Source organism: Ostrinia furnacalis, unplaced genomic scaffold (genome assembly GCF_004193835.3).
Source record: "Ostrinia furnacalis isolate ACB-3 unplaced genomic scaffold, ASM419383v2 OfSCF4327, whole genome shotgun sequence".
NCBI classification, from domain to species: domain Eukaryota; kingdom Metazoa; phylum Arthropoda; class Insecta; order Lepidoptera; family Crambidae; genus Ostrinia; species Ostrinia furnacalis.
The window spans coordinates 237,768-264,946 of NW_021134566.1; the positions used below are offsets into that span (position 1 = coordinate 237,768).

Consider the following 27,179-nt stretch of genomic DNA (forward strand, 5'->3'; position numbering starts at 1 on the left):
CCTTCTTAACTATATAATCCACATGTCCATCGAACAGCAGTTTCGAGTCATGGATCACTCCCAGGTCCCTTATATGGTCGACATGAGCTAGACTATGGTTATTAAAAGTGTAATTAAATTTGGTTGGATTAGCTTTTCGAGTAAAAGTAATAGCTTGGCACTTGGATACATTCAGATCCAGCTTGTTATGAATGCAGTAGTTTTGAAAACGAACTAAATCATGTTGTAGTAACAACGAATAATTTAAATTGTCAATTTTTTTTAAGTATTTTCATGTCGTCCGCGAATAATAGAAATTCAGAGTTTTGGAAACACTTACCTATGTATATCGTTCACAAATATAATAAATAAGAGGGGGCCAAGAAGTGAACCCTGGGGCACACCGGATGGGACAGACATCCATTTAGATTTGTACCCGTTCAAAACAACTATCTGAGACCTTATAGAGATCTATATCCACTATGATTCCGATTGATCTGACTTCACTTAAACTCGTACAAATAAAGTTTTATAAAAAACAAAACTAATTATAACATTATTTTTTTATAAGTTCTGGTAAACTTGCGAACATATACTTATAACAGTGTTATTTTATGATATTGGTCATGTTACATTTTCTTATACTCTTATAAAGTATAACATTACCTTTACTTATTTAATTTGCCGTTATTTTAATTAATATCTTTTTTGCCACGTCTGATGTAAAAATATTTCAAAAAATGGCGGGCTTACTATTATTGTCTATGGACGTTAATAAATTTGAACATCACTGCCGATAGAGATAGATGGCGCTTAGGAATCGGAAAGGAAATATTACTGCACCTTAGTGAATATTTTTTTGTTTCTACAATAAACCCACCTGTATTTGGGTTGCAAATAAATTAAAATAACGTGGAGAACATCCATATCTGTGGTGGAGAAGCATCACCTTACCTGTTTTATAATTTTTTTAGATATTCGATTGTGGTTGTCACTGCCATAATCATTCGTTGTCTATGGGTATTTTCTATCTCTCTCACTCAATTGTCTTTCTTTTCAAAAGCAGCACGTGTAGACGCGGACGACTTGTGAACATCGATTTTAATTATTTAGGTAAAACCATTTATTTGAACCTAATTCGAATCTCAAGAGAAAGCTGCTACACGAATTTATCATCCCACAAAGTAAATCATTCAGATTCGTAACATATTCAGTGCTTCGAATAGAAATGCACTGCAGTGCAATGAACAATTTGTGCATAGATTTGGATTTTGCATAGCAACTCGCGAGAATAAATTCCGTGGTATTATTTGTTCCAGTTTAAATAAGCCAAATATGCCGTCGGACGCGAAGAAGAGGGCTCAACAGAAGAAAAAAGAGCAGGCCAGTAATAGGAACAAAAAACCCGTTGCAAGAGTGACTAATTCGGAAGAAAATGGATCGGCTACTAACGGCACCGAAAAGGAGGAAAGAGAGCTGACCGCTGAAGGTATGTAGTATGTACCCGGTAGTGGTAATCGTGCGGACCTCGAATCTCACGAGATATAACCTCCAACTCATTTTCCTTTGTTGCTCACATTTTTGTGTACCTACATACATTAAACTTATCATGATCGAAAATTACGTGGCTGTAATTTCTATGACGAGGCTGTGGATTTGTTTCACACATGCAATTTTTAATAATTTTCCTTTAATTTTATTTACATAGAGCCATTTAAAGCTAGACCCTCAGCTCATCAGCATTGACTTGTATTTTTAATAAACACATGTCCAAAAGCATGGCAAGGCAGTTTTGTAAATAATACCATGCGGATATTATATTATGGTATTTTTAGCAAACTAAAATATTATGTTGAGGTACTTTAGTTGCTCTCATCTACAGAATTTATAAAATTTAAATCTTACAAAATTTTAATATTATGTACCTACCTATTTAATAAAAGTAGTTAGTCTATGAAACAAAAAAATAAACTATATTTTACGAACTAATAACATAAAAAATATTAGTTTGTTATTAGAGTTAATTGTGCAGCTTTTTCTATCTTTTTCTTAAATCTAATGTTATTGTAACTGTGGTACACACATAATAGACAGTATGTGTGTGTAGTAGTCACTATTTTAATTAAGTCAATCTAGTAAATAATTAATCTCAAAAACATTCTAATTTCTTGACAACCCAATACATCCAATATTGGTTGCGATTCTGATAGAACTTGCATTCTGATAGAATCTGATAGAAATTTTTTGTATTTGTTATGCAATGTAAAGAGAAAGGTCATTATTAGTTTGTAGTTCTTGTCATTAGTAGTTGTATTTATTTATCTCCTTAGGGGTGGAGTAAAATCCGTTCTCAGTGAGCACCTACGTTTTTAAAGGAACCCCCATGCAAAAATTGAGACTCCTAGCACTTGTAGTTTCTGAGATTTTGTGATGAGTGAGTGAGTCAGTCAGTCAGTCAATAAGTGACCTTTCGCTTTTATAAATATAGATTTGTTTGATGGCTTGAGATCAACTGAATTGCTGTCAACATTTGAACATTACCATTCTAGAGGCCCTCTGTATGAAACTGGAGGCAGAGGCGAAGATGAACTCGGAGGCGAGGTCCTGCACCGGATCCCTGGCGGTGCATCCTCGCTCCCGTGACATTAAGATCGCCAACTTCTCCATTACGTTCTACGGAAGCGAACTACTGCAAGACACGCTGCTTGAGCTTAACTGTGGCCGACGATATGGCCTGGTTGGACTCAATGGATGTGGTACGTATTACTTCTTTTTATCCTTTTTTTTTTGTAGTTACATTATTAACAATAGCTAATGATAAGCTCTGATTTGTTCTGAGTCACGTCGTTCGTCAACAAAAGGAATGAACTTGCTGGAAAATTTGTATGATTTCATATTCATTTATTAGCAACATGTTGATTCAATTTAATTTTCAAACAGTATTTTATTTTAAATCTTAAAGACTGGTTTTAGGCCTTAGATTAATAAAACCTAGATAGATAGTCAGTGCACGAAAGGTGAGGCAGATTTTAGTGAGCCAGAATGGCTTACTCGTAAACGTCACATGAACTGTCAAAGTGAAAAATTGGTAAACACGTCCGACGACTTTTAATTAATTAAGATGGTTTGTGCTGTGAAAGGGTGTCTAAATACATCAGAAAAACTAAAGAAAGTGACCAGTGTTACATTTCATAAGAAAGTACTACGATTCGACGCGTATTTTGCTTGAATTTGGCTTTCATAAATTGAATCCCGGAATGATACCAGTAACAAGAAAATTTATTTCCCAATTGTTCGCCGTACAAATACACTTCCTTTTTTATGAAATCGAGACTTTTAAGTCGATTTCATCAACAGCCCTTTACAGTCCACTGCTGGACTATGAGCCTCCTCCACTATAGTAGAGGGTTTTGCCATAATCCCCACGCTTGGCAGGCGGGTTGGAGATCGCAGTTTAAAAGATTTATGTTTGTTAGAGAGCGCTGCTGCCCGTTCTCTATTTGATGTGTAGTCCCTAAGTCGCCTCTTACGACACCCGCGGGAAGAGTAGGGGTTGGTGACAAATGTATTCTACTCTGCTGTCACCACACGGCCAAAGTCCATTTATCTTATTGCAATTAGGTAGGTACTTTAAATTCAATAAATAAGTAAGTACGTGGTGCGTTTTGTTTTTGTTAGTTATAAAATAATTAAAAACGTATTAAAAATTTCCCTACTTTCGGGAAAATCGCCTTCACTGTCTACACTCCCCAACAAAATTGACACGAATGACATAAGCTTTTTGCCTCACTCTTGACGAAGCGTTTGTATGAAGACTATCCATCTAGGTTTTATTAATCTAAGTTTTAGGCCGAAAACTGCGTATTGCTGATGCTGAGTTTATCTACGTGCGTGACATATCTGCATATTTGAGTTCCTACATCTATTAATTAAACCCCAATTTTCCACACGTCCGCAAGTTCGTGACGTGAACAATCAGTCGCCGGTATCAATTTCTACCGTTCTACTCTAGATCTCTCTGATGGAATAGTTTTTGTTATATACTTTTTTCATTGCATTACGAATTGGTTACGGCGCTGCGCGACTAAAGTGTGCCGGGTTTAAAATATTTCTAAACAATTGTCTTGCTTTTATTTATTGTGTTTGCTTAAAGTAGGACAGTTTTTCAATCAACTTATGATTGCATTAGAGGTAGTTTGATTTGAGTCACATCATTTCTCTTAACAACTATTTTATGTCTAAGATAAATAAATAGTATGTTGTGTCGGATACATTTTCGTTAGAACCATTATTACGTGTAAAGCTTTAGTGCCGCGTTCTTTCTCTCTTAACTTCAATAAATATTGAAAATTATAAATATGTTTAGTATACATACTTCATTATTCTATCTAATACTGATAATTAAAGGCCTTTTATAACTTTTAGATGACAGAATTTAATTGATAAATGAAAAAATAAACGAACTACAATCTCAAGCAATATTTTTTTTATTTTAGACAACTGACAGACTAATTCAAACTATTTATTTTTTACCTAACAGGGATGATTCCATTTTTTGGATGATTCATTGTCGGTAATAATTGATACATTGATACTGGTTCACTTCTAGCTAAGCTGTAAAATGAAAAATTGCAATATTCCAGCCATCAGATACCTTACTCATAGCATTTTATTAATATCAAAGCAAGGTCTATCGACCGTATAATTTTCTGAAACTGTTCCCTTTACATTAAAGATTCAGTGTACAGTTTCTTTGTGCCACCCAGCCTTGGACAATCAAGTCACGATCCAACTACCTATAGGCTATAATGATAGTCAAAGTCAATCATAGCTCCCGTAATACAAGTCGATCATTTATCAGTAGGCCTTCTTCCCACGGTTGCAGTTTGCAAAGCATGCACGGCGACATCGCACAATCGGTCTGGTGCATAACCCTACTGTAATTCTAGCCATTATTCTGTTAAACGATAAAAAGGAAGTTTCAATCTAGAATGAGGATCATTTCGATTTTTAGCTGTGAATGCAGATTTATAGGGCTAAGAAAGAAATCCATAATACACAGTCCAAAATTTTTTATTCTACGACAAAAATTGACGAAGTTATGGCCAAATTACTAAAAAAGTTCACTGACCGCCCGGCGCGGGGACGATGACGTCACTATATCCGATCCGAACGCTGCCGGCGTACTGCGTGGATAGAAAATATTTTTTTCTAGACAAACTATCAGTTTTAGAGAAAAACTTGTAATGACATTTATTCATCAGAATAAAGTAGGCTATCGATAGGTAATTTTTAAAAATAGAAATTGTGAAAAATAACGCAAAAAATCCATACGCTCATACAATTCAATGGAAAGCAGAGACGCGATTGGGGTCTCCGCGGTGGTATATTTGGCGATTTATTCAAATAAAGTGTTCATAAGTGTTGTCTTCTTCCAAGTAAAATATAAAAATGTATAAGTATTAATTTATTTACTTCTAACAATAAGGTATAGCTGAGGCAGATACACTCTGCCTAGGCTACAAGACATTGTTATGAAGATCATTTCGATGTACACGCAATACCTACCTAGTTATTTAGTTTTTCTGAGTTAAACCTACGTACCTACCTATCTATTCGCCGTTCCCATGGGCGGGCCAGCTGCTGCAGGAAAGGACAGCTGCTCCCTCGTGGAAATCTATTTAATCTTAGCCTAGAAGCTGGGTATGACTCCCCCGCCCCCCTCCTCTCCCCAGGTCATAAGCTGGGCATGACTTCCCCCTCGGCCAGAAGTTGGGTATGATTTACCCAGGCTATAAGCTGGGTATGACTTATCCCCTTCCCCCCAGGCCAGAAACTAGGTATTATTAGCATCATATTATGTATTATTATGTTCAATACAAACAATCATTAAGTTACACTCACCCCAACTGCGTCTCCGCATTGCATCGAATCCTATGAAAATGTGGTATTTGGACATAGCGATACTTATTTTTCACAATTTTTATTTTTAAAAATTACTGGTCGATAGGTTACTTTATTTTGATGAATAAATGTTATTAAAAGTTTTTTTTCAAAACTGATAGTTTACCTGGAAAAAAAAAATTTCCATCCCAATAGTACGCCGGCTGCGCTCGATTCGGATATAATGACGTCACGCGGCCCTGCGTACGTTGACTTTTAGCGGCAAAAACGGTCTATGTTTATTACTTAATATCTTCGTAAGTAATGGTCCGATTTGGATAATTCAAAAAGATATATCTTTCTTATGTCTTAAACATTAACGTAGATGCTAGTTTTATTGAATTTTCTACAACAGTACTGATCCTCATTACAGACGCGAGAACTTCTGCAGTTTATTCAGGCTATGTAGGTTCCGATATCGACTAGAGATGGATCGATCACTTTTATTGTATACGTGAGAAATAATAATAAAATAGCTGCTTTATCTGGCAGTAGCAATTGTAAAGTTGACCATGAGCACTTTTTTAAACAGTTACAAAAACATGAAGGATAGTCCAGTCACACTTACTTTCAGCTTATGTACAGCCCTTAAATGCCTTTGTTTGACGTATAGTCTTACTTGCAATTTATATTTTAAAAAATCACACCCTTTTTCATATGATGTTTGCTGTTCTCTAGATCCTCCATTTTAGAGAGGCTTATGCTCCAGCAATGGATACTGAAAGCAGGTGATCTGATGATGATGATTATGCAGATTTACTATTGTCAAGGCAAGATTTTATTCAAAGACGATTCTCGTTAGGGCTTCTATTTGTGGAATAGAAAATACGCGCACAATTCCCTATTTTATAAAAGGTCAAATCTTATTGACACAAACACGTGACATTATTAACTCCCACTCACCTCCTGTCACCTCTCTCCCGGTATTGTAAGAAAGGTATATCTCAGATGTAAACGTATTATTTCTAATCATAGTACGCGTGGGAGCCATCTATCCTTCATAATTCTATGAACTACAACTATTTACATCCTCCATCCATCCATCGTTTGTTCGTTCGTTTCAGCCGAAAGACGTCCACTGCTGGACAAAGGCCTCCCCCAAGGATTTCCACAAAGCGTCCTGCGACCTTCACCAGATCGTCGGTCCACCTAATGGGAGGCCTGCCCACGCTACGTTTTCCAGCTCGTGGTCGCCACTCAAGAACTTTCCTGCCCCAGCGACCGTCAGCTCTACGAGCTATGTGCCCCGCCCACTGCCACTTGATTTTAGCGATTCTGCGGGCTGTCAGTCACTCTGGTTCTCCTCCTCCATCCATACTTCCTCGAAATAAAACTGCTATAAATATGCTTTGAACTGGAAATAAAGAATGTTCTAGGTTCGAATCCTAGGTTGATTTCAGTAAAAAGTTTATCCTTCGTAATTCTATGAACTACAACTATTTACAGCGTAAGTATCCTCCATACTTCCACGAATTATAACTGCTATAAATACCTATGTTTTGAACTGGAAATATAGAATGTTCTAGGTTCGTATCCTAGTCGATTTCAGTAAAAAGTTCCATACATTTGTATATTTTTGTATGCTACTTGCGAAATGCCATTACGCATCTGATTTGCAGATTGAGTACCAAAGCTGAGCTTGTTTATGCAAACCGAAGTGTAACTGCCATTGAATTGTGTAATGTTATGCTGTGCAATATAAACTTAGGTTGCAATGATACCGCCTTGCGATTTGATGTTGTATTTGCTAAAGTACCATTTCGAATGAACATAAAAAGAAAATTTAATTTTGCCACTTGGGTGGATTCGACATTTTGACATTTCCCATACTGAAACTGTCAATTTGCCAGTTGTACCAGGAGTTATTCTCGAATAAAAGTTTGGTGGAATCGGGCCCTAGCGCTCGAATTTTATTTTCCGGTCAACGATCGGAGGAAAACCGTCGGAAACAATTGATTTTCCAGTGGATCTATTTACAAGCGTACACTTGCATTAGCGATAAGTTCTTTAAATCAGGCAATAAATTGTTTTACATGGGGTAGTCTTGTCTTAATTCTCACTGCAGATTAGCTGGTATTAGACGTTGCTGATGTAGTACAGATCTAGGTTCGATTCCTGGTCGGAAATTTCATGTTTCAAAGTATTAGGAGGCGTGTCTAATAGGATTTTCGCTAACTAGAGCCAAACGAAACTATTGTTTTGATACACCTCTAAACTGTTAACCCTTAATTTGGCAGACTCATTATTTATCTAAAAATAAAAACACATCGTAGGATTTATGCTCTTAGGGTTATTTATAGGTCAGAAAAAAATATATAAAAAATCGGAACTTCACCAAATAGAAAAAAAACAATGTTCATCCCAATGAACACTGCCAAATATATAGAGAATTTTAACTGTTCATTGGGGTGAACATTGCCAATTTAGGGTAGCGGCATTAAATTAAAACAATTATTCATATAAAAAGTAAAATTTATATTATTAAATGCTTTTTGCTGCACAAATTAGTAAAAAATTAACTATTACCATAGAATTTTGTGTGATCGTTGAGGTAAAACAATGTTTAATGTTTTTAAACAAAAAAATCATAATTTTTGGTTCATGGAACTTAAAAGTGGACAAGTCGCACTAAATAATAAAAAAACAGCTTCCACATTTATAAAATATATTCTTCAGGGTTTAAATAAAAAAGTAAAAATGATTTTAATCAAAAATATTCTTTGGAACTACAATCTTTGAATCTACAAACAACCGCAAAATAAAATATGTAATTATTGTGCATGAAAATTTAGAAAACAATTATGTCCACTTTTACCAGTAACAAAACATTATTCTGATATTACATTTCATGCAATATACAGTATCAAGCTGCCAACAACTCAAACAAAATAAAAAAAATACTCTAAATAAAGAAATTAGTCCACTGAAATAAAATTAAGCAAAAATAAACGTTTCATAGCCTATTTGACAATGTTCACTGGGATGAACAATCAAAGATTATTAGTAATTTGGCAATGTTCACTGGGATGAACACTCGACTTTGACCTGGTATAACATGGCTTATTTATTAAATGAGCATTGTAAATCAATCAAGTTATTAAGCATGGTCACTATGCAATACGTTAAAACCACTGTCATTACTCAATTATAATAAAAAACATGTAAAGCTTGAATAAACACTTTGACACTAAAGCCTAGTCTTCGTTATGCCGGCATTTTAGCTAAAATTTAACTTTCAGACTGTGGCTAGCACATAAAAATATTTTTCTACCAAAACTTAAGTATATTTTCTAGTGAAAAAAAAACTTACCAGAAATTAAGACGTATGCACTCGGCATATTATTTTTTTCAATTTAATGTTCATCCCAGTGAACAAAATCAAATTAAGGGTTAAAGTTACTGCAAGTTTGTTGCCTGGCGAATATTCCTATGTATAAACTGTCCCCAAACTCAGTTATTCTCTTCATTTTTTAAACAAAAGACCTAATACAATATCATCTACCCACACAGGCAAGTCGTCTCTACTCGCAGCGTTGGGTCGTCGTGAGGTGCCAATACCGGAGCACATCGACATATTCCACCTGACGCGCGAGATGCCTGCCTCGGATAAGACCGCGCTGCAATGCGTGATGGAAGTCGACGAGGAAAGGGTTAAGCTGGAGAGGCTCGCCGAGACCTTGGCGCAGTGCGATGATGACGGTAAGTTGTTGTTCGGGTATTGGAAGGGTTAACATACACCGGAGCACATAAAATATACCACATGACCCGCGAGGAGCCTGCCTCGGATGGATGGTACGCGTTGAGCCCGATTTACCCCCTTAGGAGTGGAGTTTCGTAAAATCCGTTCTTGGTGAGCACTTACGTTCTAAAAGGAACTCCCATGCAGAATTTGAGACTCCTAGCACTTGTAGTTTCTGAGAGTTCGTGATGAGTGAGTCAGTGACATTTGCAGACAGTGGTGACTGAGTTTGTTGCGGCGCTTCTTCTCAGCACTTGCTAAATGTTGGTCTCGAAGCGCTGGGAGGGCAAAAATATTATGAGACGAGGCTCCTTAAGAGCAAAATATTTGACGATTTGTAAGTATTATTTAAATAGTTAATCTATACAAAACAAATAAAGAAATCGTGACTTTGACTTTCGCTTTTATTATAAGTACTAGCGGCTGCCCGCGACTTCGTACGCGTGGATCCCGTTTTACCCCTTTAGGGGTGGAGTTTCGTAAAATCCTTTCTTAGCGGATGCCTACGTCATAACATCTACCTGCATGCCAAATTTCAGCCCGATCCGTCCAGTGGTTTGGGCTGTGCGTTGATAGATCACTATGTCAGTCAGTCACCTTTGAGTTATTTAGATTTAGACAGATAATAATGCCATGTTTATGTACTTGGTCTCCAGATGCGCAGGAGCAGCTGATGGACGTGTACGACCGCCTGGACGACCTCAGCGCCGACACGGCGGAGGCGCGCGCCGCGCACATCCTCCACGGTCTCGGCTTCTCCAAGGCCATGCAGCAGAAGGCCACCAAGGACTTCTCTGGAGGTACGAGACACACGCTTTTATTTCACCCTAGTTAGTTATGGCAGGCCTGTTCATCTCCGCGAGTTTACATCGAAAACAAAACACGCGCGACTACACCTCCTGAGATATCTAATCGACTGGGACAATCACTAGCGAGCATTGACGGACGCACATGTATTCTTCACCCATTTGCATTGTAAAAACAATAAACTATGTATGTAAAAACGATAGTGTAATTAATACTGTGCAGTATTTTAACTGCCTGAATAATAATAGAAACACAAAATATAATTCATGCTTATTCATTAGGGTGGTCCTTATTTTTCGACTTTTGAATTATCCCCGGGGCACTTTTTCATTCGATTATATACCTCTAAATATGAAATTAGCTTTTTTGTTTTTTTTTTTTGGTTAAGATTTAGAGGTCGCTACCAGCTGTCAAAATATTTACAAAAAGCTTTGAAGATCAAAAATCATGGTTTCATAAATGTTTTATTTAAGTGTTTATATCACATTTTACGTGCAAATGAACATCGCATAGATAGAATAGACAATCGCTTCTTGTCCCCTTCTCCCCTCAACCCCTCTTCTGTACCGACCATGGTACCGACGCGTCGAGATACTAACAAGTCAACTCTTATATCTTAAAAATAATTGATTCAAATATGTACATTGTACATAATATCTTAGTTCATAGCAACAACAATAATTTTGTAATATATTTATTTGGCTTTGGCTAAAAATAAATGAATCTAACAAATACAGATTTTGTGTTTTTACTTAAAATTCAAACCTTGGTAGCGACCCCTAAATGTCTTTTAAAAATTAAAAAAAAAATAACGAAAGACTTTCATATGGTATATATTCAAATTACGTGGTGCCCCGCAAAATATAAGAAAAATTTTTTTTTTCGTAGGAATAAGGACCACCCTATTATTCATGTATTTCCTCCGCCATTTTCCGCAGCTTGGCACCTCACGTCACACATCATTTTACCGAAGTCAGCCCTTTGGCTTCGGCGCAGTACCGATCACTGACGTTTGTCAACAAAATGGTGCTCGACTCTTGAGACAAGCTAAATTACACAATATTGTTTACGACATTGAGCATACATTTTTTTAAATATCTTCGCGAAGAAAACTGTTATGGTGACACCATATGTGGCCTCCTTAAATCGTAATTAATATTATTTTGATATCAGGTTAACCTTCAAATATTGTGATACGTTGTTTCGTTCGCAAAAGCCTACCCCGCCTTTTCGATAACCGAACGATCGGACTCGACTAGTTATTTAGGTAAAAAGTGCTTTTGTTTTTTCCTATTTTTGAACACAGGCTGATGCCTAGCTGTAGTTCCCATTAGGGGGGATGGTTCTGGAGTGAAGACCACGTACCGGCAACCGCAGTGTGGGACATCCACTAGCAAGGTGTCCACTAGCAACCTTTAAAAGTAGCAGGAGGGCTCTGGATGCAAGCCACGACCATCTAGTCAACCTGGAAATTATTAGGGGAGCCCTATGCTTAGCAGTGGATGTCCTGACTGAAATGATGATAATAATTAGACGCCTGGCTAGTGGTTCGCATAATATGGACTACTAATCGGAAAGATGCGCCTCGTTGCGTCATACATCGGTGTAATACATTCATACGTCATATATTTTTATTACCCAATCTCATCAATAACAACTGCATCAAATGCCAGTGTTAACTTGTACTTTTGAGTCATAAATTCGTATTTGTAAACATGGCACTCATCAATAAAAGTGTTGTCCAATTCCTAAACATCTGTACAAACATATAATACACAAATCAACATATAATACGAGGGGCGGCTGAAAAGTTTTGAGCCTAAGGTATTAAAAATACCGATAGAAAAGTATAAAAAATATATTTTTCTACTTAATCTCCCTCTACTACAACGCACTTCTTACATTTGTGTAAAAGAGCTTTTAACCCACTGAAAAAAAATTCGCAATCTTTGCCCTCGAAATGAGCCTTTAGCGCCGCCTTCATTTCTTTGTCACTCAAAAATCTTCGTTCCTGGAGGTTATTTTTCCAATTTGAGAATTAAAAAAAAAAGCTAAGGATCCGGACTAAACTGTGTGGTATTCGATTAATTTCTTGAAATCCAGTTTTACCCGGGGCAAGCCTTGCAACATGCGCGGTGTTCACGGGCAAATTGTCTGGCAATAACAGATTTCCTTTCGCCAGTTTGCCTCTTATTATTTCGACAACCACTTGACGCACTCTTATCAACAGTACAGCAAAATAATCCCCGTTTATTGTAGTTTTTTTAAGTAGGTAATCAATGAATAAAATTCCTCCACAATCCCAAAAATAGTGGCTATGAGCTTCGGTGTCGATCGCTCCGCTTTGAATTTCCGCGGCGGCGTTTTGCCTTTTCAATCCATTGCATTGACTCTTGTTTTGACTCTGAATCGTACTGCCGGATCTATTATTTATCAATAGTGATAATGTGAGAAAAACATTTGCTAGGATTATGGCAAAAGATGTCCTAAAACTCCTGCAAAGTTGTGACTCGATGCTGTTTGTCGAGTGGCGTGAGCATTTGTGACACCCATCGCGCACACCCCTTTTTCATGTGCAAATGAGTATGAAAAATATCGCCAATACGTTCCTTGCTAATGCCTATGGCTTCAGCTATCTGTCACAGCTTAATTCGCGGATCTTTAGAGCAAGATTCTTTAACTTTTCATTATTTTATTCGTTAACCCATTAACGCCCGCCGTACAATAAATAGTACACAACTTTAAGTTACGATAAATCTGATTTAGTGGGTATTTTTACTCTGGAAATAATTCCAATCAGTAAACAAAGGTCTATGCATTATATCCTGAGATGAAACAGACCATAATTATACGATCTTAAGGGGGTATTTTGCGATTTCGTTTCAGTGATTTTTTCGTATCCTCTAGTGGGTACTTGATAATTTTTTATGCAAGGTTTAAGTTACACAAAATACCAAATATGTTGTTTGTGTATTAGCTAACAACATATTCTAATAAAAAATACCTAAAAAAGTTCATTTTATAGATTTTTTTTCATGCTATAACTCCCAAAGTGATGCTGTACTAAGTTTAGTACAATGGGCGCTTGACATGTTACGTAAAATAGTACAATAACGGCATTATTATTAGAGTTTTTACTTGTTTCTTCATAGTTTTTATATGTAATCATTGTTTTCTTTTTTCGATAACATGGCTCTTTATTTATGGGGTTACAGACAACAAAAAGAAACATATTGTTTTCCCAATTACGAGCTGTTTGTCGACCTAAAGAGACTTAGTTACATAGTTTTTGGAACCACACGTGAAAACAGAACCAAACGGTATCCTTTGATTACTTATAAAGATTTTCACAAAAAGCCTAGAGACAGATTCGACAAGGCAAAAATAATTTTATTAGTATTGATTGAAAGATAATAATGTGGGTACTATTGGAACAAATTTTGATGCTTTATAACCATTGGGAAAGGTCATTATATGGGGTCTCTTGAGAAAAAAAAGTTGAGTTAGGCACCACAGGGTGTCCAGCTCCAGTATAATAAGAAGATCAATGGGGTAGATCAGATGGCTAGTCTATAGAACTTTACCAAATTGAGATAAAAGGAAAAAAAGCGGTGGCCCTGACTTGCGGTCATCTTTTAGCGACTCCCTGCCATGCTTGAATTATCGGATCCAATCTTTCATGGTGGCAAATGAAGGCCCAGACTCCCCATAAACTGTCGACATCTCTCCAAATATTGCCGTCAGCGTTTTGTTCTTCTTTGTGAGGCATTTTATGACAACTGTGTACTTCAATTTCGTACATTGCGCGGATGACTGAGACATGATGATGTTTACGGATTAATTACTAAAAACTTGATGACGCTAATGAAATGAAATTTTGTACATATACTAAGGACGTTATTGGCAAATTAATTAAATTTAGTGCGAGTCAATAATAACACTTGAAGATACTTAGGCTCAAAACTTTTCAGCCGCCCCTCGTACGTGTTCGATATAATAAAAATCGAACAATCAACTTTCGAAAACAAGTAGGGAACCCAACACCAAATGTTTCTTGCAAAAGACCCGCATGAGCATCGCTCTGTCTTAACAAGTCTTTAGACTCCCGCATACTACAGTCGGCCGATATTTTGGTCGGCTTCCGATTTGTGTGAGGAATCAGCCGATACCAAATCGGTGTTATGTGCGCACTTTCATACTGATTAACAACCACGGCCGCGGCCGGCAAAAAGTTTAGTCTGCGAGTTGTCTAAAGGTGAATCCAGATTATGCCGTATCTTCTAAAAATGAGACAGTTTGGACGCACCCTTACAGTCGTCTGTTATTCTAGGTTGGCGCATGCGCATCGCCCTGGCGCGTGCGCTGTATGTCAAGCCGCACCTGCTGCTGCTCGACGAGCCTACCAACCACTTGGACTTGGATGCCTGCGTGTGGCTTGAAGAAGAGCTCAAACAGTAAGTTTTGCTTTTTAAAATGTCTTCTATTATTCTGGGAAAGTAAGGATGAAAGTACCCCCGCCAAGTGGAGCAAAACGGCATGTTCGTGCTATCCTTTTATCGAATCTATTCGGCCCATTTTAGACCCCCTATAACTTTATTGAGAAAAAATAACACGCAACAGCAAAGTGCCGGTTTTCATCTTCTATTATGCTATTTGTTTCAATTAAGATCCACATATGTCCATCTTCTAATTCCAAGGATGTAATTATTTTGCCGATTTTGCCATCACAGTGAAATCTTTTCTTTCTTTCTTTTTCATTTCAATTGTGTCCAATTTAATGGACCGCTATGATAGATGGCTTAATTAATTTGCATTCAACCGTCAACTTGCTGTCGAAAGCATTGAATCATGTTTCAATTGGGGCAATCAGTTTGATTCAAGTCTGCAATGTGGATAACCAAGTTGTACTCACAAATTATTTATACCCAGTCTGAAATCTGACTTAGTTTTTTTTAATTGAAAACCTTTGCAGCTTTGAGTTGGAGCAACTTAAACGGAATAGCAACAAATCGACTCAAAAGTATGGAATAAGGGATCCATTATTATTTTATTATAATATTACTCAGAACATGATAATATTTGTAACCGCGTGGATCCGACAGAGTATAATCCCCCTCTCCTCCCGTGAATGTTGTAAGAGACAAAGAAAAAATATGTGACCATCAGACCTTGCCAACCCTTCTAAAGTCAGGTCGCCGAGCACCACATACAATTTTGTCCAATGGCCCCAAGCTACCAATCCTTATCGCTCGCGCGTAATTATATTGCTCGGCGATTGGACTTTAGCTTAAGAGTGGAAGATGCCAAATCCTTTTAGAAAATTATCTTTCTGCAGTTTGCAGTGGAGACATAACGATGATGATGAATTCCTCTACATTAATTAATACTTGAACCTTTCCACAGCTACAAACGCATCCTCGTCCTGATATCGCACTCGCAAGACTTTCTGAACGGCGTGTGTACCAACATAGTGCACATGAGCAAACGCCGGCTGAAATACTTCACGGGAAATTACGAAGCCTTCGTGCGCACACGCATGGAGCTTCTTGAAAACCAGATGAAGCAGTACAACTGGGAGCAGGACCAAATCGCGCACATGAAGGTCAGTGAAGAGTTTGGAAATAGCGCTTTTATATCTGTCTGTAGTAAATAAATACAATACTGTAGTCCAAACATGTTGTCCCGTCCCTGGGTCCATAAATAAAAAATATGTAAACAAAATAACTTAATGAAGAATGTCACCAACTTTTGATTTTTAACCGACAGTAAAAATACATACTTTGAAATAATCTGTTACGTACTGCACGAATGGTTTCTGATATATTCACTGCTATGATGTTTGTATAAACAATAATATAGTTGCTCAATCTGTGCTGTTTTGCGCTCCCGGAGTCCAGACCCGTACTTTAGTTACAAAGGTTCAATCTTTAGTGGCACAGCAGAAGGGAATTTGGACACATTGAAGTGACCCAGTAACCTGGCCCTTAGTTAACGAAACAACCGTTCTGTTTACAAACTAAGTTTTAGATAAAGATCTTAGTGACGATAACGATAATATCGAAAATTTCCTTTTTCACCCGCAGAACTATATCGCGCGGTTCGGTCACGGCTCAGCTAAGCTCGCGAGGCAGGCTCAATCCAAGGAGAAGACATTGGCCAAGATGGTCGCCCAGGGGCTCACAGAGAAGGTGGTGGATGACAAGACACTGAACTTCTACTTCCCTTCGTGCGGGAAGGTGCCGCCGCCAGTTATCATGGTGCAGGTTAGTATATGAACTGCTGATTCGGACATTAGAATGGGGATGTTGCCTGGGTCAAAAAGCAAGAGTTTTAATTAGTCCGTCAGTTAACTTATCAAAAAATACTCTACACGTATTTTTCACTTTTTCAAACTAATGAAAATTTAAAGAGATAAAGCGCCCCAAAGTTCATAAGAAGAGGCCCGTGACGTCAACGCTTGCTTAAAAATGCCGCACGTTGTGACGTCGTGCGCAACTTCAACGCACCATAACTATGTAATTATTTGTTAAATTGACAAATAAAAATATATGTGTCCAATATTTTTTGATATTAAACATTACGGACTAAAAAAATTTTTTTAGGCAACTAGCCTATTCTATGCCACAAGGCCTTGGTACGATTCGCACATCGTTTATGTACGATATGCTGTACATATACCCCCTTTATTAATAAAAGTTACACCCTAGTTGAACTCTAATTTAAATTGTCATTTAGTTTGGAAATGTCCTTTTAATCCAGTGTTCGTCTCAGGTGTAACTTTTTATTAATAAAGGGGTTAGTGTATTAAAAAGTAAGTGTTGTCCATTGTCTGATTAGTTTGGAACTAGAGATGCGACAAAGTAACCAACAGTGGGGAAGCCGCAATTAATTATTATTGTGGCTTTTAAAAACTTTGTGTGTAACATCACATATGAAAATTACAATATGAACAATAAATTCAAGTCAATAACAATGTCTCAACTTACAAACTTATTGGTTCCTTTGTGTTTATTATAAATATAGTAAAAGTATTACAACAATGTATTATTTCTCCCGCAGAATGTATCGTTCCGGTATACAGATACAAGCCCGTGGATCTACAAAAATCTAGAGTTCGGTATTGACCTAGACACGCGGCTTGCGCTTGTGGGACCCAACGGGGCCGGCAAATCCACACTACTCAAACTACTGTACGGAGATGTGAGTATCTTATTAAATTAGAAGATTTCTATGTATAATGAGTATGTAATATGTATTTACCAAAAAAAAGTATTAAGTATGTTTATATCCGTTGTCTGGTACCCATACCCATAGTAACCTTTGCTTAGTTTGGGAATAGAGGCGGAATTTAAAATTAATGGTTGCCATGGTACACTAGGACGGAGGGATGCACACCCCTTATGTTTCATTAACGACGGTTTGTTGTAGATGTAACTATGGTTTAGAGCTGGCCGAAGAACAAATAACAATATTCATTTTTTATAGGAGCAACATTGATTAATATCACGTAATCTACAGGGTGTTAGGTAAATGGGTATATGAGCCGAGACTAGCCCATGTTAACATACTCATATAAATACTATAGTGGTGTCAGAAAGTGGATATCGTAATATTTAATAAAAAATATTTTCCCATACAAAACTAAATAAATTATTATTATTTTAATTTTTGGACAGCCCTACGATCGCCCAACTCCCTCCTAGGTCAAACGTGGTCAAACGGTATTTCATTCACAAATTTTGACGCGAGTCGGCGGCACTTTTATTATTACTTTTGAACCAATTCTTCACTTACCTCTTTTTATTGACTCTGCGAGCAATCCAAGGTATTCAGGGGGTAACACTTCACTCTAATTCACAAAACGAATCGCAACACATCTATCACATCCATCCACTCACTTATTCACCTTCCCACGCTTTCAAGTGGCCGGGTAGGTTCTTGTAGTGAAATCCTATTTTCAAGAACGGGATCTCCGGGTCTCCCTTCGGTGGTATGGTGGTGTCGATTCACCCACCCGCGAAAACATTAAGATACAAGGCATCGTGGAACGAAAGGTCTCCCGGACATAAATCGTTCATCACACTAAAGAAGACACAAACAAAGTCCTATTGCACCAACACCACTCAACACACATCACCATAACTTCACTGTATTACTTAGTTATTTGAATATCTAATTATCCAGAACGTCAACAACAAAACATCGCAACGAACGCAAATTATTTACTGAAAAAATAATGTAAACAAATAAACATGGCCGCATGGCGCGATGGCGCATGCGCGGTGCAACTAGTGCGGAGTCATTATTTTTTCCATAAAATCGGTAATCGATATTGATATTTCAAAAAATCGATTAAAATATCAAATTGTTTGAAAACCATCTGAGTAATCAATAGGAATGTCTTAAAATCAATTATCGATTAATTGATAGATCCTACCTACCTGAAATCGCTCATACTATCGATGGGTCTAAATTAGTTTAACGATACCATTGCATTGATAGAAGACATTGAAAAAAAAAACAACACAGTTTTATTTGTTAAATTAAGAAAACCGTAATCTGCCATGCTTTTGGAAATGTTTTAGCTAAATTTAAATTTGCGATAAACGCTGTTATTTTTCTTAGAAAATATGATATTTTATTAACGATAGTATGAGTGATTGGGTGGCCTTTCGATAGGCTATTGATAGACAATCGGCAAGACTACTGTACTGACCAACTGGATTGTAATTACGGCACTGTAATTACGACACTTTGACCTCAGACGACTCGACCTTCATTAGTCAATCATGAAATGAAAACTTAACCCCAACCACAATTAATGGCACCTAAATTTATTATTTGTAGAAAAAAAATCCTTCAACGATTTATTATTGAACACGTGAAAAATCTTAATCGATTTTTAGCCTTCAATGTCACCTCCTTACACATCCTTACTCCTGCGCCGCGATGATCTTCCGACTCTTTCTTGCAAGTGAAAGCCGCCGTGCGATACGTCTTGCGTCTCACTCGCACTACACGTGCCGGTTCCATTGTAAGACCTTTCGTTGACCTTCAAAGATTAAACAGTGCGTTGGGCACATTTCTTTAATGCCTAAGGTTTTTTTTCAATGGTGTCTTATTTTTAGTTAAGGTATTTTTAGTACACAATATCGTGATTTACGATGATAAAATTTAGATGATTACCTACAATTTCTCATTTTCCTTAATCAAAGTTATCAAGTTTAATGATTCGTTCCTTCATACATTTCAGCCGAATGACGTCCACAATGAACGGTCCTGATTATTCAGTTTATTTGAATAAGTAAGTTACAGTCAATGAAGTAAAATAATTCTTGACCACTTTGTTTACTTTTACTTATCCAAAATCCAAATCGAATCAAATAAGGTAAGGGAGTATTTGACTTGTGCTAAATCTTTTTAGATGGACTGATTTTCCTGGGGGATTGCTTAAGGTTTTTGCCTCTCAGAGACAAACTTTTAGGCAGAAAATTATAATGAATTCTGTCATTTGTTTTATCTACGCTAGTTTGTCGTACTATTAATTTTCAGGGGTGTCACGACGCAATTTGGCGACAAAAACTGAATCAGCTGATTACTCAATAATGGTACCTTTCCCAGACTTTCTGACACCACTATAGTATTTATATGACTATGTTAACATGGGCTGGTCTCGGCTCATATACCCATTTACCTAACACCCTGTATACTTATAATAAAATCTGTAGAGAGGTCAATTCTGTACATTAAATATATTTTCAAAATAACTATCAGGGGGTGATTAATGATCGATACTGATGCCAAAAATGCAATCAGTAAAATTTTTGTCTGTCTGTCTGTATGTTCCTTATAGAAACAAAAACTACTCGACGGATTTTAACGAAACTTGGTACAATTATTTTTCATACTCCTGGGCAGGTTATAGGATACTTAAGAATTCCTACGGGAACGGGAATTAGCGGGAAAATCCTTTTGTATGAAAAATCTAAACCGCTTAAGTTAGACGCTTGAAATTTGGCATGCAGGTACTTTAGTAAATTTAAAGCTTAGTTACAACAGGATATTGTAAAATTCCTACGGGAACGGGAGTTAGCGGGAAAAAAAAATTGTATGAAAAAATCTGAACCGCGTAAATAGATGAAGGGGGGGGGGGGTAAAACGAAATCCACGCGTACGAAGTCGCGGGCGGTCGCTAGTTATTTATAAGATTACAAGAAATGCGAAAATAAGCTTAATATTAAGTAAATTAATGACAGCCTGAACTTTATTGGACGTTTTCAATTAAAACCTGTCTGTCTCTGAAAGTATTTTGATTTTCTTAAACGAACAAACGAATAATTCTATCAAACAAATTAATATTTCCAAGAAGTGATCTAATTTAGCTATTTTCGACTCAATAAAGCAGCTGAAGATAAAATGTTTGAAAAAATAAAGCGGCTGAAGGCACTCACCATTTTTAGGTAAAAATACCTAATTGATTTTGCTTTACGCGTTGAAGATGTAAGCTTTTAGTAATGTAGTAAATTTTTAAGCCCTTACGGTGTTATTTTCCCAGTTCGATTAGGAGTGGCAACACAAAAAACAGTGTTATTTCTGTAACGCAGTCGCCACACAAAACCTGCCGCGCTGATCTGCCGACTTTTGACATGACTGTTCATTGTCAAGTTTTGTGTATAGAGTTCTTAACAGTAGATTAATCTAAATATATATAACTCAAAGGTGTCTGACTGACTGACTGACTGATATAGTGATCTATCAACGCACAGCCCAAACCACTGGACGGATCGGGCTGAAATTTTGGTATGCAGAAAGATGTTATGACGATGTTATGAATATGATATTTTACGAAACTTCACCCCTAAGGGGGTAAAACGGGATCCACGCATACGAAGTCGCGGGCGGCCGCTAGTAATGAATAAACATATAATTTTGAGATAACTTGGTTAATTAATTTACAAAGTTTGAATACCAACTAGACATTTAAATGAAGCTTAACTTATAAACATCAAGCCAATCGCAGAGGTATTTACAACAAAAATGTACATGGTGGTACAAAACCATAAATAAGAACTCTAAGTACTTTGAGATAAAAAGTTGATATATAGCAAGAGTATACAGCGCACGAACCAAAGACCTAATGACCTGGAAAACATATGTAACTATGTAATGAAAAGCTATAAGTTCGAGTAAAATCTAATATTTTTATTGTGGTAAGACCAGAGTCAAGAATCTAAGGGTGGATTCGACCAGAGTAAATATTAGTCTCAGAGTCTTGTGAATCGGCTTATTCCACTATTCCCCATTGACAATCCCCGTCAACGGGGAATAGTGAACTTTTTGTTCACTAATCCCCGTTAACGCCAATTGGGAGCTGATAATGGGGAATAATGAACTAACAAGTTCATTAATCCCCGTTATATTAGGATTTTATTTTTTATGTAATGGGGATTAATTAACTTTTTGGTTCATTATTCCCCATTATAAGTTTTATAAACTCCAATTGGCGTTAAAGGGGATTAGTGAACAAAAAGTTNCTGATAATGGGGAATAATGAACTAACAAGTTCATTAATCCCCGTTATATTAGGATTTTATTTTTTATGTAATGGGGATTAATTAACTTTTTGGTTCATTATTCCCCATTATAAGTTTTATAAACTCCAATTGGCGTTAAAGGGGATTAGTGAACAAAAAGTTCACTATTCCCCGTTGACGGGGATTGTCAACGGGGAATAAGCCTTAAAATCTACTCTTCATTTAAGCTTGTGCCCTCAACGGGTATGATCCGCAAGAACTCCCACTTGCGCATCGGGCGCTACCACCAGCATCTGCACGAGTTGCTAGACCTGGATCTGTCTCCCCTGGAGTACATGATGAAGGAATTCCCCGAGGTGCGCGAGCGCGAGGAGATGAGGAAGATCATCGGCCGGTACGGACTCACCGGCAGGCAACAGGTTAGTGCTTTTTTTTTATCTACACCGCGGAAGCTCTTGGCCTGTATCTCACCTGATGGTAAGTGATGATCAGGCCGAAGGTGGAAGCGAGCTTTACACTTCAGTTTAAGGATGTATTATATGACTGGGAAACGGAACGTAAAAGAGTGAAAGAGAAGGAAGAGTGTGTGAGTGTGACGTACGACGATTCAACAGTTTTCGGACGACGGATCAACACCGTATCGCCTTTCGCGCGCTATCAAACGCGAGGCCAGTTTACGTTAGGGTGCGTTGCAGTATGGAGTTTCATACAACGAATACGATTAGGGCTCCTGCACATGACGCCGCCACCGCGCCGTCGCCGCGCCGCTACACTGTTTATACGCGCCGCGTGAACACCGCTGCCGCGCCGCCCCCGCGCCGCGGGCGAAATTATGCTTTGATGGCGCGGTGGCGGCGCGGCGGCGGTTTTACTCGGTGCGTATGAACAGTGCAAAGGCGCGGCGATGGCGCGGGGGCGCGGTAGCGGCGTCGTGTGCAGGAGTGCTTACGATCCTTTTCCTGGTTGATAAATGTGCGATGACCTACCTCTCTGTCCTCCAGGTGTGCCCCATGCGTCAGTTGTCGGACGGGCAGCGCTGCCGCGTGGTGTTCGCGTGGCTCGCGTGGCAGACGCCGCACCTGCTGCTGCTCGACGAGCCTACCAACCATCTGGATATGGAGACCATCGACGCGCTCGCCGACGCCATCAACGACTTCGACGGAGGCATGGTGCTGGTCAGCCACGACTTCAGGCTGATCAACCAGGTCTGCACTTTTGGTGACTTTACTCCGCTCTGATTAAAATATCTTACAGCTTACGATACAGGATTTCGAGAGACGTCGTCTTGTTAGCGTCCGCGCCGCGATGCCGACGCAACATTTTATGGGAAAACGTTGCAGCTGCGTTCATTTTGACCCGACGGCAGAAGCCAAAACGCATTCAGTTTAGCAAATCCTTGAACGCTTTCGGTATCATGGTTCGACGGCGAAAGTGTACTATTGCAACGAGATTAAAATCACTGAAATATTTTCTACACTCTCTTTCATGTTGATCACTAACATTCCACCCATATCTTTGCAGGTCGCTGAAGAAATATGGATATGCGAGAACGAGAGAGTCACAAAGTGGGAGGGAGGCATCCTGAAGTACAAGGACCACCTCAAGTCCAAGATCCTAAAGGAGAACGCAGACAACGCGGCCAAGATCCGCAAATAGTCATGATCGTGTTACCCTAGACGTAATGTTAGGTACTCGTTGCCGACCGTCACCGAGCCCACACTAAGCAGCCTTAGCACATGCATACATATACGTACGTCAATAAAATCATAATTGCCAGGTCTAACTAACAAATAAATACCATTTTTCCGAGTTCGTAGACTTAAATCGACTTTTGAATCCTATTCAAGTTAACATCACTATTGATATTGTAAATTTTAACTTTTAGAATAAAATCAGTAGTTCCAGAGACGGCCTCTATAATGCCTTATAATATAAGTAACGATAAAAGCAATATTACGTGGTCTTAATTCTTTGTGGGACTACTGAAGAATGATTTAAAGTGCTTTTGAATGTATTGCCATGTTAAGAAAACTATTGGCTCACACAATCTGCACAACGAAGTTAGCGAGAGCTTTAAAATCATAAACAGTGTCTTATAATATGTTTGGTGTTGTGCGGTGTGGTCGGGGACAGTCGCGGAATGATAATGTGATGGACAATTAGGATTGTGATTCCTTAAAGCTGCCTATTTTGAATTCTTAGAGGTATTATTACTCATGATGTCGCCGTTTGCGAGATAGTCTATTTGGGATACACTCGAACTGAAGGCAAGTTTGAAACTGCCGAGTACCTAGGAGTAGGAAATTTATTTAAAAAAATTACCTAATCAAATGTAGGGGCATTGGGGAATAATGTATGTTTTGTATGGTTTTTTTTATATTGAGCAAGACAAAAAGCTGCACATCTTATTGCCTTATGCTTTCATCAAGAGCCAGTTGCTTATGCATAAAGCTAATGCTGTATATGAAGCAATTTTACATAGGCGTGCTAAATAGTGCAATAATATGTTTTGCACAGTTTTATAAGAAATTTTATTTAACAAAATAATATTATAGTGATGAATTGTTGTCAACCAGGGTGAGTGGTTATTGATTACACCGCGTCTCTTCGAATAATCTTAGACGCTTCTTGAAACAGAGAGAGCTAGTAGTGATTACAATACAGTTTTATTAGCAAAATTACTTTCTATTACACTAACCAAGAAGAAGCTATGATAGATAATGATATAGAAGTGCTCTTGGCTTATAGGTGCAAAAATTTAACTAATTTCAACTATTACTGCCTAAGTGTATATTTTCTACATCTAAATTGTTTTTAAACCGTTTAGTGTACGTATGTAAATTACGAGTATACATAATAATATATTTTGTCATGTTGTAAATTAGCATCTAAATGAAATGTATTATTGACTATCCCCTTAGTTCTGATGAGCTGGTATTAATCCGTATCCATGAATTAACTTTATCCTCGGAATGGGGGCGACAATAATAAAAGGCTATATTAGTTCGTAGGAATACTGTGAATCCATTAGAATGGTCGACCTAAATTAGAAGAAAAAAATCTTTGTTTAATATACAATTGACGTGCGTTAATGACGTGAAACTTTATTAAGCAATATTCCCCTATCATTATATTAATCACAATTTTGAAACTTTAATAAACAATATTACCCTTTATTATTTTATTAATCTTAATTTTGAATCATTGATTTATTTATCCATTAGGTACTATGTAATTGTAAGTTGAATTTAGATCTTGACATTTTATTTCTGCCTTTGCTAGGGGTTCATCGTGATTTACATGTTGCAGAAAATAATAATAAAAATTCTGTGATTTTCTGTTAGATAAATAAAACATCTGATTTTGATGTGTGAAGACTGAGAGGACCATTACTATGTACTTTTATTTATTGACGTATTGTCGCCTCCACTCTGTATGAGAATGTTTTATGTGTCTGAAAAAGATTGTCAGTAAACGCGACGTATATAATAATCCCTTATATTCTAGTGTACTGTATTAACTTTCGGTAAGTAAACACTAGGCGTAATTACAGCTAAAAATAGGTAGCAAACTATGCCGGTACTACTTAGTTTTGGATCACATATTATAATTTATACTGTGAATATGTTAACATCGCCTCTCCAATATTTATTAACCTATATTAGTGGTAGTTTTATATATTTTTTCACATTTAGTGATATGTATACACGTGACACCAGAAAATTCCACTTTAAAATATGCTGCCGCAGTAGTCGATAATAATATGTTTACACTTTACACAAATAAAGGAGTTTTAACGTTTGTAATCTGTTTTAAATATACACATTATCATAAAATACAAATCAGATTAGCTGTAGAAGTAGTTTTCACCAGAATGTCTAAGATTATAAATTCAATATACCAATATTCTACTATTAGAAGCATAATTCTTTAATATTCCATAGCAATTAAGAACATAATTATATCTTACATTGGACAAGCATTTTGATGTACACTGTTAACATACGTGTCAAACACAACAGATTTACTAAAGCCTTCACCATAAGTGCATTATACATAGATTTTCATAAGAATGTGTTGTCAGGAAATGTTATTCGTTGATCGTTTGTAAATCGCAATCAAGCTTCGTTGTTTCACTAAAAGTGCGATTAATTAAAAACAAGCATTCGTTAGTTGCCTACGTGAATCATAAATTGTTATTTTGTTAATCGGAGAACAATAAATTGAAATATGCAACGATACAAATTGAATGGTATTAGTTGTAATATGTTGAGCATTTTCATCGTTAGCCGGTCGCGGTGACGGCATAGCAGTAGCTTGTCTAATTTTATTGAAATATCAGCTATTTATGTCCTTCATCTTGGGATGACATTGCCGCTGCCGTTACCGTCTAATTAGAAAACTAGGATCCTTAGTTTTCAATTAAAAGTTGATTCAACAACAAAAATAATAATAAAACTAGCTGACAACATAGTTCCAATAAGTGGCTTAAAATAAATCTGTTATTAAACGTCAAATTTCAATGTTAAAGACACTCCTTGCATAACAGGACTACATTTGCTGTTGACTGTGCAGCCCTAAACGTTAAAACTACGTGTGTTCAAAATATAAGCAATAAATACCTGTGTCATTGAATAATATTGTCCTAATCTACATTTTCAGAAATATTTAATGTGATCAATCTGTGCAGTTCCATGTTGTGTATAAACTGTAACCATCACGTTTTTGTTATTAGCAAAGTTTTATGATAGACTAAGAGCTAGTGAACGCCAGACCTACGTCATTTTATAAAAGCTGAAGTTTGTCCGCGTATGCTCCCAATATAGGATAGAATGTTGGTGAATCATGAAGTTTGGGTCATCGTGGCTTTGGCAGCTATCCTAAAAAAACAGTCTGGCAACTGGTAAAGTCTGGATTTGGAACTGTCAAAACTGTCTGGCTGATGAGGAAACTACGTTATACCATAAAATCTTATTTTTATGTTTAATATTTGGGCAATGATCAGAAATTGTTTCCACATCAGCGAGCAAAACTGACAAACTTTCAGCTTTTATAAAATGACGTAGGTCCTGGAGTTCACCAGCTCTTAGTCTATGAGAAAAATGTATAAAAGTTCAAAAACCATGCACTTATTAGAGTACATTTCTAAAGCAATATTTCTTACTATACCAAAGTAA

At 37.2% G+C, this 27,179-nt stretch overlaps 1 protein-coding gene across 2 annotated transcripts; it reads left to right on the forward strand.

Annotated features, from left to right (window-relative positions):
* Positions 1-983: 983 nt before the first annotated feature.
* On the forward strand, positions 984-27,179 carry LOC114359371 (ATP-binding cassette sub-family F member 2). 2 transcript variants are annotated; one of them, XM_028313725.1, is made up of 12 exons: positions 984-1,092; positions 1,299-1,468; positions 2,529-2,735; positions 9,433-9,621; positions 10,318-10,461; positions 14,799-14,922; positions 15,872-16,070; positions 16,552-16,731; positions 17,528-17,668; positions 22,230-22,421; positions 23,004-23,207; positions 23,524-27,179. In XM_028313725.1, the coding sequence occupies exons 2-12, from the start codon at positions 1,315-1,317 to the stop codon at positions 23,656-23,658; spliced, it is 1,869 nt and encodes a 622-aa protein (XP_028169526.1). In that variant the 5' UTR covers positions 984-1,092; positions 1,299-1,314; the 3' UTR covers positions 23,659-27,179. The 2 variants fall into 2 exon arrangements, with proteins under 2 accessions (XP_028169526.1, XP_028169527.1); XM_028313726.1 differs by having other exon boundaries at positions 1,074-1,163.